The sequence below is a fragment of the Coffea arabica genome, chromosome 8c, assembly GCF_036785885.1.
Source record: "Coffea arabica cultivar ET-39 chromosome 8c, Coffea Arabica ET-39 HiFi, whole genome shotgun sequence".
NCBI lineage: Eukaryota > Viridiplantae > Streptophyta > Magnoliopsida > Gentianales > Rubiaceae > Coffea > Coffea arabica.
The window spans coordinates 11,135,727-11,152,637 of NC_092325.1; the positions used below are offsets into that span (position 1 = coordinate 11,135,727).

The 16,911-nt window shown below is 38.0% G+C and overlaps 1 protein-coding gene across 1 annotated transcript; it reads left to right on the forward strand.

Annotated features, from left to right (window-relative positions):
* Positions 1-9,073: 9,073 nt before the first annotated feature.
* Positions 9,074-9,481, forward strand: LOC140013374 (uncharacterized). The gene has a single exon (XM_072062642.1). It carries the CDS (start codon positions 9,074-9,076, stop codon positions 9,479-9,481), a length of 408 nt encoding a protein of 135 aa, XP_071918743.1.
* Positions 9,482-16,911: the final 7,430 nt, after the last annotated feature.

Sequence of the window (16,911 nt, forward strand, 5' to 3'; positions counted from 1 at the left end):
AAACTAACTCTGGTTATGTTCGACCCAAACACTCCCCAAAGGATCCAACAAAGCTAGCCATGAAATGCAGCAAATTAGATAACCAAGACCCACTTCACGGATTTATGACGGGAGAAAGGAAAGATACAGCAAAACATGAGGGAAAAAAAAACGCAACCTTTCTTCCATTCCCTGGGTTTCTACAAAATTTTCTCATTCATGCTTTCATGGCAAATGAGCAGAATCATACTTCCATATATCATAGCAATACACCAAAAAAAGAAGGCCATCACCTTCTGCACAAAACAAACTCAGTAAAATCCCAGAAAATTGTCAGCATCAGTCATAAATCCACAAGACTTCATCAAAACATGCGATCTTCTCTTTTGTTTTTTAAAGAACTTCATGTAATTTTCTGCTGCAACTTTGCCATATTCTCAAAGTTTTAAAGCCCAAATGCCAGACACTTATATATCCAAATTATAGACAAAAATCCATCCCAATTTCATACAATGAATTCTGATAAGATAAGTTGCAAAACAAACGGGCAGATTGCGGGCCACGGAGAAAGAAAAACAGCAAGAAAACTGACAAACAAAAAAAACAAGGCCCAGGAATGCGAAAACAAATGAAAGTGAAATCAGTTGGAACATTGTTTTGGGATGATACCTGATGAAAACTTTTCAAAAACAGGACAGGAAACGCTGCAAAAAGGAAACCGCTGGAATCTCTTCGCTGCGGCGTCAAACCCGCACCCGTGTAATCGATCAACGATTTTGGGAGGTAAATTCGAAGACTTTATCAAGATTTTCTGCAAATGATTTCTAAGCGAAAGCTTCTCCCTTTACTTCCTAGTTGGTGCAAAACTTGAAAATTTCTTGAAAGGAGCAAAGATCAAAGAGATATTGCAGCTCAAAGATGGCTGTTTTTCAGCCCTTGCTGCGCAAAATTCTGCAGCTTTTCCTTCATTTCCTTTCTCTTCCAAAAAACAAACTCCTCTCTGTCCGTTTGACCTGAAACCTCCTCTCCCTGCTTCACTCCTCTCTTCTCTGCCCTCTCTCGGTTTCAACTCTCTCAAAAACAGCCGTTGTTACCAAACCTCTTTCCCCCCCAGCTCTCGGTCTCTTCCCTCAATCTCTCACTTTTCTCTCTTTCAGCCGCCACAAAGCTGCGTTCTTTTCCTTCTAAAGACCTCGTCGCTTCCTTCTCTCAACCAGCCGTCAAGTTCTCCCTTCGTTTCTTTCTTTTTCGTCCCCAAGAAACCCTCTCGCCGTTCCTCTCCTATCTTCTCTCCTACCTCACCTTAATCAGCCGCCAGTCCTATTTCTGATTTTCATCCGTCACCTCTCTACTCCCTTTTCTCTCGGTTCTCTCCGTCACTTTTTGATTCCTTTCTATCCCTCTAGCCGTCTCCCACTCTCAAACCCTCAGCTCTTTAAGCCGTTCCCTCTTACTTTTTCTCTCATCCCTTGCCGTATGTTTTCTTTTTCTTTCCTCTTTAGATTTTGCGGCCGTCAATCCTTCCCCCCTTTCTCCGCTTGCGTCTCTTTCCTTTTATACGGGAATCCATCCTAAACCCTTCAGTCCTTTCTTCTATATTTGCAGCTAAGGGCTGCCTTGATCCCTTCTTTGTAAGCTGCGACAAAACGCAGCTTACATGCCGCAAACCCCTCTTTTTTTTTAACTTAATAAATAAAACAATTAAAGCATATATTTTGAATGTTTTTTCTTTTTCTTTTTTTCTCTTTTTTTTCTTTTTTTCAAGAAATTCTATGATAAAAACTTAAAAATAAAAATAAAAATAAAAATAAAACTAGAAACTAAAAACAAATAAAACTAACACTACAAATAAAAAACTAAAAATAAAAAGTACATGAAATTACACCAAAAATTTGGTGTCTACACTCTCCAAGCCCTATCTATTACAAGCCAAGAGGTGTATACATACCCCATAAATAAAAGAATGACTTAATAAAAGCAAAAGTAAATGAAATGAAAAAAAGCAAGGAAAGCCAAGTAGACAAGCAATTCTCATTTAGCACATTGGATCACATAGGGGAGGGACAAAAAGATAAAAGAAGTTATACCTCCCTTGAGTTGATGCCATAACGAAGTGAAATTACTCATTTACCCTCCAAAACAATAAAATGGTCAGGGTACCAATTTAATTGAGAAAAATTTAAAGAAATGTGCAAATACAAAGCTCACTTGATCATAAAGCTCCTAAAGTCATGACTTAAGTGCAATTGACAAAGCATGGTAGTTATTTGAAGTAAAGCAAGCAATGCAATTGTAAAAATTAAAGCTGCCAAGGACCAAATTGAGGAAATTATTCAATTGATTGGGTCCTAGTAACATTAGTTATAAGCCAAGGGGTCAAAATGAAATTATTGAAAGCTGTTTCATGTAAACTCATGCAACTACGTAGAAAGCTTTCTGCACAAAACAAACAAATCAGCCGCATTTCTTTTATGTTTCACTTTCAAACGCCAACTTCAAATTCAACTACATACCTTAACCAAAGCTCCCTTAATCTAACATCCAAAACTTTAAACTAGACAGCAAAACATAAATTTGACATCCCAAACCAGCAAAGACATAGGAGGAAATCATGCAAACATTGAAGAACGAAAGCTGCTACAACCGAAAGAGAAGTCTGCTGCATTTTCATTTACAAATGGATTCTAGACAGCTTTGAGTATAGCCATTTCATCTGTCCAACATTGAACTTAACCAGCAAAGCAAATAAACTCCTCATCCAACAAACCAAACATTCAAAGCTAATCTAAGCATTATAACACACAATTTCAAAATTCAAACAAACCCAACTATAGAAGAAAACTGATGCAAAGTACTGGAAAATTTTATGCAAAAACGGTTCAGCAGTCCTAATCTATTCATTTTCCAGCAAACATTTAGATATGATTCAAGTACCCTTCAAACCCAAACGCCCAAACTCAAAAACAGCAAAACAGATTGCAGCAACCTTTCATCTGCTACAAATTTCGCAGCTTCATGTTCGCAACCCAGAAAACAAACAACAATTAAAACACAACCTAAAACCCCGTCAAATTATCCATTGCTATCTTTGTTATAAACCTGAGCATATCGACAAGATGACTAAACTAGATTTGCAAGTAGTTACAGGAAGAAATGAATGCAGCAAGTCATGAGAATGACATGTATTTATTTGTGCCAGGGTGCATTTGTTCGCAAGCAACTCTAAAACAAACTCTACCAAGTAGACGACCCAAAACCAAGTGCTGGAAATTTATGCCACTGTCCTCAACATGATCCTCTGTCCTAGAAGAAAATAACTAAACCAGAAATGCAGCAAAGCAACGAAGAAGACATTCTGCAAATTCTAAAAAAAAAATTTCGGCCAACATCAAAAGCTCGTGTGAATTTAGAAACATTCACTTAACAATGTAAGACCGAGAGTTTAAACCTTTTTCAACAAAATACGATGATCAAACACTCCTAAAACAAGATTTAATTTAGTAAGGATGAACGAACGCATACACAACAGCAAGAGATGTCCCTGTCAAGCATAAACGGCTCTTCCATATGACTGACTCCACAATACAACAGAGACACAAAGGGAGAGGATCGCAGCAGATATGCATACAGCTTGCCAACCAAACATGCTAAAGAAAACACAGGTTTCAAACCAGTCCAAACTTGAACAAACCAAGGGAAGAAACAGAATTCATCTGCCCAGGCTGCTGCAACAAGCCGAGAGCCTCTAACTTGTTGCAGCGCACCTTTCGAGTGAACTCCAAAGACTCTAATAATTTCAGGTTACGCAAATAAGGCCCAAAGATGCAGCCTTTAACGCACCAGATTTCATTTCGTCAGATTGGGCTCTGTTTAGCAATGGAAACGAACAAGGAAAAGGGCGAAAAATTACCTGTTCCACTGCTGGAACGCACCCTCCTCTCTGCTTGATCTTTGGAGTCGCCGCCGTCGTGAAGCTCTCAGTTTCTTAGCCTCTCCTTCAGCCCGTAGCTTCTTCCTGGAGCCCTCAACCGTTAACTCCCTCTCTCTCTGTTGTTCCTTTCCTTTTCTTCTCAACCTATGGCTACCTCCTTTTTGGCTCCCCCACTTTCACTTTCCCTCAGCCTCTCTTTTACTCCGCCGCCCACTCCAAGTTCCTCCAGCCGTCACCTTTTGCTCTCTCAAACCTCTCCGTTATCTCTATCCGCCGCCCTCTCTGATTTCTTTCTTCAACCTTCTCGATTTTCTCTCTTCAAACCAGCCGTCCAGCCCTCTCTATTTTCCAGCCGTCCAAAAACTCTCCCCAAAAATCTCTGCGCAGTCGCTGTTTTCTCTTTTCCTCTCTTCCAGATTTGCGGCTATCACTCTCATCTCCCCCTGCTCCCCCTTTGCGGCTCTTGCTTCCCTTTCCTTTTATACCGGACCTCCAACCCTAAAACCCCAGCCATCTCTCCTATATTTGCAGCTAAGGGGCTCACCGAGCCCTCCCTTGCAAGCTGCGAAAAAACGCAGCTTGCATGTCGCGTATCACACTTTTTTTTTTAAGAATAATATAAATAACAATAAAAACAATAATAATTCAAACAAACTTAAACTTAAATAAAATGTACAAAATTAGCAACCAAAAGATAAAAAAAATAAAAAACTAAGATTTTCCTCTTTTCTTCTTTTTTTCATTTTCATTCATTTTTCCTTTTTTTCTAAGAAATTCTATGCTAAAAACTTAAAAATAAAAAATAAAACTAGAAACTAAAAACTAAAAACTAAAAATCAAATAAAACTAACACGACAAACAAATAAAAAACTAAAAATAAACAGTAAATGAAATTACACCAAAAATTTGGTGTCTACAAATCCTTGATCAGATCATTAAATCTACAATACATTTTGTCAATATTTCCATGAGGTTCCATCTTAAAAGATTCATACTTAGTGACCAGAATGGATTTCTTTTGCTCTCTCACATTCTCGCTTCTCTCATGGATCTTTTTAAGTTTATCCCAAATTTCTTTTGCAGATCTGCAGTTTTTGACTCTAATGGACTCATTTGAGTCTAATGCACTGTATAGAACATTCATAGCCTTGGCATTTAGAGTGAGATGAGTTCTATCTTCAGCAATCAACTCACTTCTTATTTTTTGTCTCAGCCTATGAGTAGTTTCATCAACAATAGTCGCGTCATATGGATCTTCACTAACAATAAACCACAACTCAATATCAATGGATTGTAAGAATATAATCATCCTTTCCTTCCAACTCACATAGTTTGATCCATTGAACATTGGAGGTCTAGTGACAGATTGTCTCTCAAAGAACATGGCATTGTTGGTTGTCATATTTACTCCCAAGCCGATTGAGCTTAATCTCTAGGAGACCAAGCTCTGATACCAATTGTAAGGATCGAAAACAACCTAAGAGGGGGGTGAATTAGGTTTTCTAAAACCAGCTAAGATATATGTCACTCTTTTTCAAGTCTACCTTTCTTTTCTCAAAGACCACTCAATGGAACAGTTTACAAGAAAGCACAGGTGTTCGTGAGATGAAGAGGTGAACAGTTTATATAGTAAAGCTGTAAACGAAAGTAGAGAAACAAACCAGGCTTCAAACTCAACTTGAGTTTGAACAACACTTTATATAACAAGCTACTTCAAGTTGAACAATCTTGCAACCAATTTCTTGTGTACAAGGGAAGGATCATTTTTTCTTGCCCTAAACCACACTTGGTCAAGCAAGGAAGTTTTATAAACACTCGGATAACCCTCACAATACTACACTATTGAAGAAGCTGTGTCACACTTGAAAAGTTACAAGAAAATTGCACAAGCTGAGAATACAAATGTTCCTTTTGGAGTATTCTAACACTTGAATCACTCACGATTTAATGTAGACTTAATGTGTAAAGTTGATCTGAGGTGGTTGACTTTGTTCCTTTTGTAGGAGACCAAGAGATTCTTCAATTAATGCTGTCAATGGATAGAAGGCATCTGAAGAGTCAACTAGCCGTTGGTGCTGTCGGACGTCCGATAGTCAGTTTTTATGCGTCCGAGCGAGGTCAGTGAGCTCGAGAAATTTTCTTGAACCTCTTAGGACGTCCGATCCCCTCTCACCATGCATCCGAGGGTAAGATGCTGACTTGGAGGTTCCTCTTCAATTCCTTCGGATGGCCGTTGCGTCCAATGTGTTGCGTCCGAAGTGCAGCAACGCTTGTCGGACGTCCGATGCTCAGGTGTTGAGCGTCCGATCGTGATCAGTAATCGTAGAAGCCCTGGCTTGTCTTCTTCGGACGTCCGAGTCTGAGTTTTTCATACGTCCGAAGTTACTCAATGGATGTCGGACGTCCGATACTCTCCTTTTGTGCGTCCGACATCTTCCTCAGCACTTTTCATCCTTTTTTATCTTTTTTTTGCTCTAAGTCCTCAAACCCGTTTAGTGCTATTTCTGAAAAGAGTCTCTACAAAATGTATTAGTAACATCCATTTGTTTTGTAATCATCAAAAGATATGAATTGAGATAAACATGCCCCAATGTGACATGGAGCATCCAGGGGTATAACTTCAGCTTTCCTTTGGTAATCATGGAACTAGGGACATAGGACATGATACTTGGGGTAGATTGGATGGTGCAATATAGTCCTACACATTCGATTTCAAACAGCTGCTGATTAAACTCTCAGAAGAAGTTGGGGAAATGGTGTTGGAAGGAGCAGCTAAGCAACCCTCAATGAAGCTGATCAGAGGGAAGGCAATAAAGAAATTCATGCTGCAGAAACACAGAACCTTGGCATCAATCTGCTCAGTGCCTGAGAATAGCAACTCAGATGATGTAAGTCCACTTCCTAGTGAAATCTCAGAATTACTGCACCAGTTCTCTGATGTGTTTGCTGAACCTACACAATTACCACCTGAAAGGGCTCATGACCATACTATACCTTTGAAACCAGGGGCTCAACCCTTTAAACTCAGACCCTATAGGTATCCACACTCCCAGAAAACAGAAATTGAAAACCAAGTGTCTAACATGCTTCAAACTGGGATCATTAAGCCTAGTACTAGTCCATTTTCTTCTCCTGTCCTGCTAGTAAAAAAAAAGAAGGTACTTGGCATTTCTGTGTAGATTATGGGTTTCTAAATGACCTCACCATCAAGGATAGGTACCCTATTCCCAATATTGAAGAACTCTTAGATGAATTATTTGGCTCTAAGTTCTTTAGCAAGATTGACCTTAGATCTGGTTATCACCAAATCAGAGTCAAGGCTTGTGACATCCATAAGACAGCATTTCAAACTCACAAAGGCCATTATGAATTCCTAGTTATGCCTTTTGGCCTTACTAATGCCCCTGCTTCTTTCCAATCCCTCATGAATAAGATCTTCCCGTCTTACCTCAGAAAATTCATACTTGTCTTCTTTGATGACATACTCATCTACAGTCCAGACCTGCAATCACATGTAAACCATCTGAGAACAGTGTTGGAAATTCTGAGATCTCACCAGTTGTATGCAAAGATGTCCAAGTGCATGTTTGCTCAACTGAGAGTGGAGTTCTTGGGCCATATCATATCCTACAATGGGGTTGAAATGGATGCTGCTAAGGTTGAGTGCATAAGAGCCTGGCCAATGCCTGAGATTGTTAAGGTTTTGAGGGGATTTTTGGGCCTTATAGGTTATTACAGTAGATTTGTACAAGGTTATGGGCAGATTTGCAAGCCCTTGACTGACCTGTTGAGAAAGGACTCCTTTGGCTGGAATGAATCAGCAGCCACAGCCTTCCAGAATCTGAAGGATATCATGAGTACCACTCCTATGCTGAGAATGCCAGATTTTTCCAAGTCATTTGTAGTGGAGACTGATGCTTGTAATGAAGGCATAGGTGCTGTGTTGATGCAAGAGGGACAACCTATAGCTTACCTCAGCAAAGCCTTAAGTCCTAAGAACTTGGGGCTATCTATATATGAGAAGGAGTTGTTGGCCGTGGTAATGGCAGTGACAAAGTGGAAACACTACCTGCTGGGATATCATTTCATCATAAGAACTGATCACCAGAGCTTGAAATTCTAGTTGGAGCAAAGGCTAAATACACCCCTGCAGCATAAGTGTCTAACAAAACTCTTAGGTTTGGATTATGAAATCCAATACAAGAAGGGAGCAGAGAACAAAGCTGCTGATGCCTTGTCAAGGAGAGGAATTCAGGAGAAGGATTCTGCAAGAGGAGCCTGTGACAGTGGGAAACATGGTAATTTGAGGAACCAAATCCTTCAATAGTTGCATTCTTCTGCAGTAGGTGGCCATTCTGGCCAGCTGAGGTGCCTGAAGAGACTAGGCACAGTCTTCTACTGGCCTGGGATGAAGAAAGATGTAGTTGAATTTGTCAAACAGTGTGATGTTTGCCAGAGCAACAAGCATGAGAATGTTCCTTATCCTGGCTTATTGCAACCTCTGCCAGTTCCCAACCAAGCATGGTCGCAGATCAGTATGGATTTTATTGAGAGTTTACCAAATTCTGAAGGTGCGGACACTATATTGGTGGTTGTGGACAGGTTCATCAAGTTCTCTCATTTCATTCCCCTCAAGCATCCCTTCTCAGCAGTGGAGGTTGCCAAGCTATTCTTAACACATGTTTCCAGACTCCATGGATTACCAGATGTGATAGTCTCAGATAGGGACAAGCTCTTCACTAGTCTTTTTTGGCAGGAGTTGTTTAGACTGTTGGGAACTCGCTTAATCTCAGCTCAGCCTACCAACCCCAAAAAAATGGTCAAAGTGAACGTGTTAATCAGTGTGTGGAGACATACTTAAGGTGCATGAGTAGTGATAGACCTCAGAGGTGGAAGTCATGGTTGCTTATGGCTGAGTGGTAGTATAACACTAATTACCACACTAGCCTTAAAATGACTCCATTTGAGGCCCTCTATGGTTGCACACCTAACCAGCTACCTTTGGGGTGCATTTCTGATACTATTGTTCCTGCAGCTAGTGATCTTGTTCGTGATAGGCAGGCTGTGTTGCAAATTCTTTGCCAGAACCTGGCTCAAGCGTAGCAATGAATGAAATTTTTTGCAGATAAAAAGAGGAGTGAAAGAACTTTGGAAGTGGGCGACATGGTTTATTTCAAGCTTCAACCTTACCGCCAACAGTCTGTGGAAGTTAGGCATTCCTTGAAGCTTGCCTCTAAGTATTATGGTCCTTTCCCAGTCCTTGCTCGTGTGGGGGCAGTAGCTTACAGATTGGGGTTACCTCAGGGTTCCAGAATCTACCCTGTGTTCCACATTTCTATGTTGAAGAAGAAGTTGGGAGGTTCTCAGGTAGTCATGCTTGCATTGCCATTAGTGGGTCCGGATGATCAAATTCAGGTTGCTCCTGAAATGGTACTCAAGAGGAGAGCCATACTGCGAAACCACCAACCAGTGTCACAAGTCTTGATCAAATGGATCAATCTGGGATTCGAAGAAGCCACTTGGGAGGACCTTGATTTCATCAAACACCAGTTTCCAAACTTCCATCCTTGAGGACAAGGATGCTCTGAAGGCAAGGGTATTGTCAGGAATCATAAGTGATACGATGCAGTTTTGGAACATTGAAGCGCCATTTTGGAGATTGCCAAGGGAAATAAGTAGTGCGACGTAGTTTTTGGTTGTAAGTCAGATTCTTGTGAGAAACGGTGCCGTTGCACTGAAAGTTAGTTAGGAAATCTGTTATGATTGTTTTCAGTTTGTTATACGTCGGTTAGTACTGATGCAGTATGAATAATGCTATAAATAGCATAAGGAGTGAAGTAGGCGGCAATGAGATTGATATTCATAATTTTCCAAATAAAAATATCTTTCCCTTCCTCCCAATTCTCTCTCAGTTCATGAACACCCCCTCTTCCCTTCTTTTTCTGCAATCCATCAGGTTCAATCCTGACAATGCCATGTCATCAAATATGGTCTGTATCAAATAAACTCATAACCTGTTCTAAAAAGGCATTCTGTAATTTCACCTTAACTTCTACTTTAATACCGTTGAAGTAGTAGTCAATGCCTTAAGAAAAAATTGTGAAAAAGTTTCACTTCTCTCATGAATAACTATTCTTCGAGTTTCCAAGTGGTAAACATTCCTAATATTTTTTCCTTCCTCTTCATAGCCCTTTTTATATGTACGATTTGTTATGGAAAAGAAAATACAAATTGAAACTAATTTGATTTCTCTCGCATTTTTTGTTTTCCCAAAGTAACTATCTACAATTAAGAGCATTTCAATTAGTCAAATGTAACATATTAAAGAAAGTTTGAGCTTAGTTTCACTTTGTCAATTGTTTTTAGATAGCTAGTTTTCTAAAAGTTGAGGACAAAATACAGTATTTTTTTAACATGTCATCCGATTCCACGCCCAAGTCTTTTTTTTTTTCACAATGGTAGAATTTTTATAATCTAATCTAGCTTAATATAGAGGGGAGGAGGATTCGATGTAAGTAGAGATTCCATCGAGAAAAGTCAATTGAGGCCGTCACATATTGTGACAATTTTTTGGTGGGAGGCAGTGGCCACGCCCAAGTCACTATAGTGCAATGTGTCTATGGGTGATGAGGTGGTAGTGCCATGTCATCAAATATGGGCTCCGGTCAAACACACCAATAGCGCATTATAAAAGGATATTCCTATAATTTCCCTTTAACTTCTATTTTTTTTTAACCTTTTTTTGTTTAGTGTAAGCAGTAGGATTCGAATCCGAGACCTCTCACTTACACTCCTTCCCCCCGTACCACCCAACCCAACCCTCCCCCCCTTCCCTTTAACTTCTATGTTCTTAATACTTTTCAAATAGTAAGCGATGCCCATCTAAGCATTATGAAAAGTGTTGTCCTTTTTTTTTCATAGAAATAATAATAATCTCATTCATGAGATCTACACTAATGGCATAAAGTATATCATCGGACATTTTATAAAATAACAAATCTAAAGGATCTACTAACACACCTGATTTGAGAAAATAACAACTATTACATTATGAAGCTCCAATCTATTCCAAATGATATCAATCGCTTTGAGTCTAATGAATATCTGTGGATGTCTTCTCCCAATCTACTAATTAAATATTTTAAACTCATATATTAAAGTGAGACCTAACAATACACATCTTAGAAATTTCACGTTTGACAACCAGATATAAAAAAAACTGAGATTTGACAAAGAAAAAAATATTAAGTAAAAGAAAACTTTCACTAAAATTGTAGAAGAGAAGAAACTCACATTAAAAATAGTCTATGAAAGCAAATTTTTCTCACTAGGAAACCTTAAGAGATGATAATACGCTTACTACAAATCCTAGGAAAAACTTTATTAGCTGCCAACATTAAAAAAAAATTTATTGGAGAGAGAGAGGCCTCCTTTCGCCCATGGAAGAAGGCATTATTTTGTTTGAGAGGAGCGGAGAAAGTTAGAAAGAATGTGAAGAATTAGCCCCTTCTTATTAGTAACTATTCTTTCGGTTCCAATAGGCAAATTTTTCCAATAATTTTTTCCTTCCTATTTAGGGCCTTCTTTATGTCTAACATTTTGAAGGAAAAGAAAATGTAATTGAAAATAATTTAAGTTTCTCACAAGTTTGGTCATCGTAAAATAAATTATCTGCAAAGGACGTTTCGATTGGTCAAAATACAACATAACGATCAAAGTTGAGCATATTTTGATTTGTAAATTTTTTTTCTCAATCCCATTTCTTTCCCTAAAATTCCAAGACAGAATACAGTAGTTACGCTACCTCATTTACTATTCCTCATTGAATTTCAAGTTTCTAGCATGCCTCAAGCATTGAACTTTTTCTGTTGGATGTAATCTTACACTTTAACAATTTATTTACTTACATCACCATTACAATTTCCAATACACCTTTTTATCTTCCTAATTACTTTTTTTTTATCTCACATACATCAAATCACAAAAAGTGCTACACACTACAACAAAAATGGCCTTTAACGGCATTTAAAGGTGTCAGTATAGATAATCTAACCTGACACTTTATCTATCCTCACACCTAGGGTGAGTGTTGTCCCTTCCAATGTGGGAATAGCCTCAATCTTTAGCAGCATTCAAATGTGTCAGGAATACCATGCTGCTATAGCATTCCCTCTGCCAACAAAAACTTTTTTTTTGTGATAATCGAAAGTGTCAGTATAGCATTAGAACATCAGTAGCGGATCAATAGGATATCCAATTTATGAAGGCATCTTGAGTTGTCTTAATATATGGCTTTAAGGACACGTAGCCATGTAAATTTACACTGCTTTGGACGACATGCCCATTTGTCATTAGTGTTTTTCGAAGCTAAGCTTTGCTGACACTTTTAATTGCCAGGAGTTTTTTCCCTGTTTTTTTTTTTATATGGAAGCAACCTGCAATTAGTCCTCCCTGCTGTACATTCCATCAACCAGAATCCCAAGGGACTTGTAAAATTATCCCAAAGAGTAGAATGCATATAGCAATTTAAAAGAAGAAGTCGATACTCAAATATAATTCATTGAATTAAAAGTCGGTAACAAGTACAAACGCAGCAAGTACTAAAATCCCAAACAAGTACTAAAACATTCTCATGTACACAAACTTGAAATACTCTCTTGTGCACAAACTAAAAGATTCTCATCCCTAACAAGTTGAAAGAACTAACAGTAGCTTCCAAACTTTCCAATGAAATGAGAGCTTTCAGTCATAATCACGAAGTCCCCATCAATCTTCAGTTGGTTCCACCTATGCACAAAGTTTGTGGGGGATCATTAGATCATCATACTAACAAGAGCTTTCCAGAAAAGGCACAATGTATTTGCTAAAGATCAAATTAAATTGCCATGATTCCAGAGGCGAAGCCATTCATGATGAGACCTAAGAGCCACGATGTAAAGACATGAACCCCTTTTCCACTACTCTGGGTTAGGCCACGAGCCATGTCATTTTGTTTGATTCAAAGTTAGGAACCATTCTAAGGATTTAAATTTGTTCAAATTTTCTGTATTCCACGAAATAATCACTTCCAGGGGGAAATTTTGCAACCCACTCACACTTAAGATCAATCTGCTATCAATGAAAAACTAAACCTTGTATCCACTCAGTAACATAAAGTCAACTGCTAACAAAACTAGCTACATGCATTTCATATCGGCAATTACAGGACAGATCAATGCGTAAAGTTAAAAGCTTTCAGAATAAGTATTAGCAACACAATGCCCATAAAGCCAATACATAAATGTGCAGCAGCAGCAGCGGATCATGAAGCTTTAGTTGCATTTACTTCTTAAATATTAGCTAGAGAAAAGATCATAATGTTTCCCACCTAGAAGCTTTAATTTCATCTATTAGTTACCACCTCATACTTGCCAACAACCATAATCACACCACTCATCCTCTTATACCAACCACAAAGTCCAATAAACCCAATCTCCTGCCCCCTGACCCTCCTCTTCGCCACCCACCCCCAAGAAAAAAAAAAGAAAACTAAAAAAAGAAAGAACAGAACAAGAAATGGTTCTTGGAACATTTACAATTTTCACAACCCTTTCACAACAAATACATGGAAAGCACTAATGAACATCATCTGTAGGCCCAATTGAATCAAACAAAACTGACTACTAGTCCTCAATTTACTGTACAACCACTAACCACCGACATGATTACTACCAAAAATGCATCTGCAAAGCAGAAGCAACCTCTTTAATTCATAAAACAGAGTACAAAATCAACCCATTTTAGTACTCAACTTCCATCCTTAAAATCCAGAAAAGGCCATGCAACATCCTTAATCTTCCTCACAAAGACTAAAGACCGTTCTTTGATTAGCTTATACCAAAACCCCACAAAATTAAAACACATATTTTACAGTTTCAAGAAAAATCATGAGCCAAGATTTACCTTTAGAGAAGACTTAAAGCAACCCTTCCGGTACACAGACTGGAAAACGTAATGATGTATTGCTGTCCTATCCTTGACCAGGGCCTTTTAAATACTTAATGTAATTACCTAGTAGATCAAGAATTTAGTTTCTTTTTGGTGTTAATGTTTTCCACATGAATCAGGAGTTTGTTTTATCTTTTCTTGGCTTCCTCGTGAATCAGGGAATGTAGAAAATGGAAACATAAGAGAGATCACTCAATAAAAAACCTATACTAGGTTGTTTTCGTATTTATGGTGAAACCATATATTACCTAATAACTTTTCAGTACATCAAATTGCAATCATGGACAGCAAAATGTGCACTGCATCCTTTGCTTTCGCGAAAAATTTGAACTATACTAAAAGGAATGTCTTAAAATTTTTACCTCCAAAAGGAGGGAAGTTCTGCATTAGTGCTCAAAAGAAGCTGTGCTTTTGTTCCTGTGCAGAGTCTCCATTTCCTTTCTTTAAGGTAAAATTGTTTGGAGAGGCATTCATTGCTAAAGTTTCTTGATACAAAGCCTGCAAAAATAGTTTCCCCAAATTTTAGTAAAGACAAAAGCGAGGCTAAATCAAATGCTTGTATGAGAAAGATAGTTTACCATTTATCATTGCCAGATATACTCTCATTGCCCTACTTCCTAGACTGCAATTCCACTTTCAAAGCCTTAAGAAGGTCTTGCATTTCAATTTGTTGGTTTTGCATTTCAGCTTGTCAGTTCTCCAGCCTTTGCATAAGTTGCTATTGAGTTTGGACTTGAATTCCCATCTCAGCTGAGCGCTTTTCAGCTTGTTCAGCATTTTTCTTGAATTTTTAAACCATGTCAGGTATGAATAACAACAATTCGTTAAAAAACAAGACAGATTATGTCCCATCATAGAAGATGCAAAAGAAAGCTCCAAAGTCTGAATTATAAGTTGTAAGAGTGATTATAATTTTAAGCTAGTCCTAAAATTATACATCTCAAACTACACAACATCAACTCCCAAGTTTGAAAAAGAATAACCAAAGGAGATTTCAAGTCATAAACAACCCCTCCATATGATGCATACCCAGCCTACTCAATCAGATTGAATTTGAGGGAAACAAATAGGGTCAGATCAAGCACATAACATCCCATCTGTTCCAATTCTGCGTACCCATACAAAAGCTCCAATTAGCTTGCTGGATAAACTAAATCAACTCCTAAAACTAGTGGCAAAACACATCTAATTTAATGTTTTCTAAGTTTGTTGAGTAGATTTGTCTAATGAGGGAAAGAAGCAGAAAGTATGGTGAACATTTTACACTACCAACGACAACAACCAAAATTTTCCAACCGCTGGTCAATTTTTGTTCAACTCTCCCCCTGCCAAGTCCAGCCATAGTTGGGTTTTGTGCAAAAAATGGTTGGGAAGTAGCAAGTCCTTCCCATGTAGGCCAAGAGACAGATGATGCAATTAATCTAGGGGATTCATGTTGAAAAGGCAAAAATTTTTAACATTTTTTTCCCCTAAGTTAAAAATTAGGGCAATAAAATTTCTAGGGATGAAAAGATTAATCATGTAAATAACCATAAAATTACACCCTAAATGCAGATTCGACAAGAATGCAGGTAGAAATTTTCTGAAAAAAAAAGAAACAGGCTTAGGGCCAAAATATTTGCAAATTATTTAGAGAGAAAGAGGAGAGGGAAAGAACTAACCTTTGCTGCAGACACTTGGAGAATTACTTGGTCTTCATGCCAGAGAGCCATGGTACTTCATTGGTCTTCAATCGTCGGAGAGATTGAGATTGCAGTAGTGAGGTGCAAGTAGAGGTGAGAGTGGGCGTCTGAGTGAAAGTGAGGTAGAGGTGATTTGAAAGAGAGTTCAACACTTAGAAAAGCTTTGTTTTGCTTCTACACGGTAAAAGACAACTAGACAAGTCCGCCACTTTTTTTGCCTTGAAGAAGAAAATTTTCACTAAGTCTTTTGGCCGCCAAAATGAAACTTTGGAGTTTCCGCCAAAATCAAACGCTATCGTTTTGCGTCTTTTTTTTTTAACATCTTACATTTTCTTAAATGTCATGATAGGTAGTCTAAAGGCACATTATTATTTTTATATTAGATAAAATAAAAAAAATTAAAGTATATATTATTGAATTGATAATAAGTGTCATGATAGGATTGCTATAATGACACAAACCAGAAAGTGTCCTTATAGACATGTCAGGAAAAGTCATTTTTGTTGTAGTGACAGTAAAAAAATCTCAAATACTTTACAATCCAAACACACTCATGCAATTTTTGAGATGTGCCTTTTATCTCAAATATTTGAGATGTGCCTTTTATTTTTCCCGGACGGAGAATAAATCATGTTCATAAAAGGGCATATAGCTCATGCCATTTTCAATGGATCTGGGCCATAACAATTGTTAGACCAGTTATTCCAGACGATATACAATGTTGTTAACCAATTGTAACTTGTACACGACAGCGTTACTTTTCTGTGTCTTGAGAACGATTTACTTAACATTCTGAGACACTTGAATAACAAACACCAGGATTTATCAAATTTAAGTTCATGATGCTCGTTGTAATTGTGCTTCTTTGATCCTCTGTACCAGCACATATGTCATGGAATAATCCACGAGTTACCGTATCTTCAGTCATATTGGCCAAGAGTTTGTGTTAATTAAAAATTGTAACTTATGTACAATTTGGAACAGTTTGTACCAAGGATATAAAATCGTACAACGTCCATGAAGAATACTACATTCACATGCATCCCAATTTACATGACAAAATTTGAACAACACATTTAAAGTTTTTGTGTTGGTGAGTAATTTTGTTGTCGGAGTAATCTGCTTCATACCCCAAATTCTTTGCAAATACATGCTAGTGTGTTGACAAAGCCATTCCTGCACAGCTATAATTTCTTTCCTTCCATCACCGTCAGAGAATGAGAAAAGGAAAGAAGCTTTGCAATAACAAGGACTGATCAATGAGAAAGCAAAGAAATATGGGTTGTCAATAGTAAAATAACTGTACAAGATATAAGGACTGATCCTTGTTCT

Coding starts and splice junctions, on each gene's coding strand:
- LOC140013374 (XM_072062642.1), top strand. CDS start 9,074: ATGGTTTATTTCAAGCTTCAACCTTACCGCCAACAGTCTGTGGAAGTT.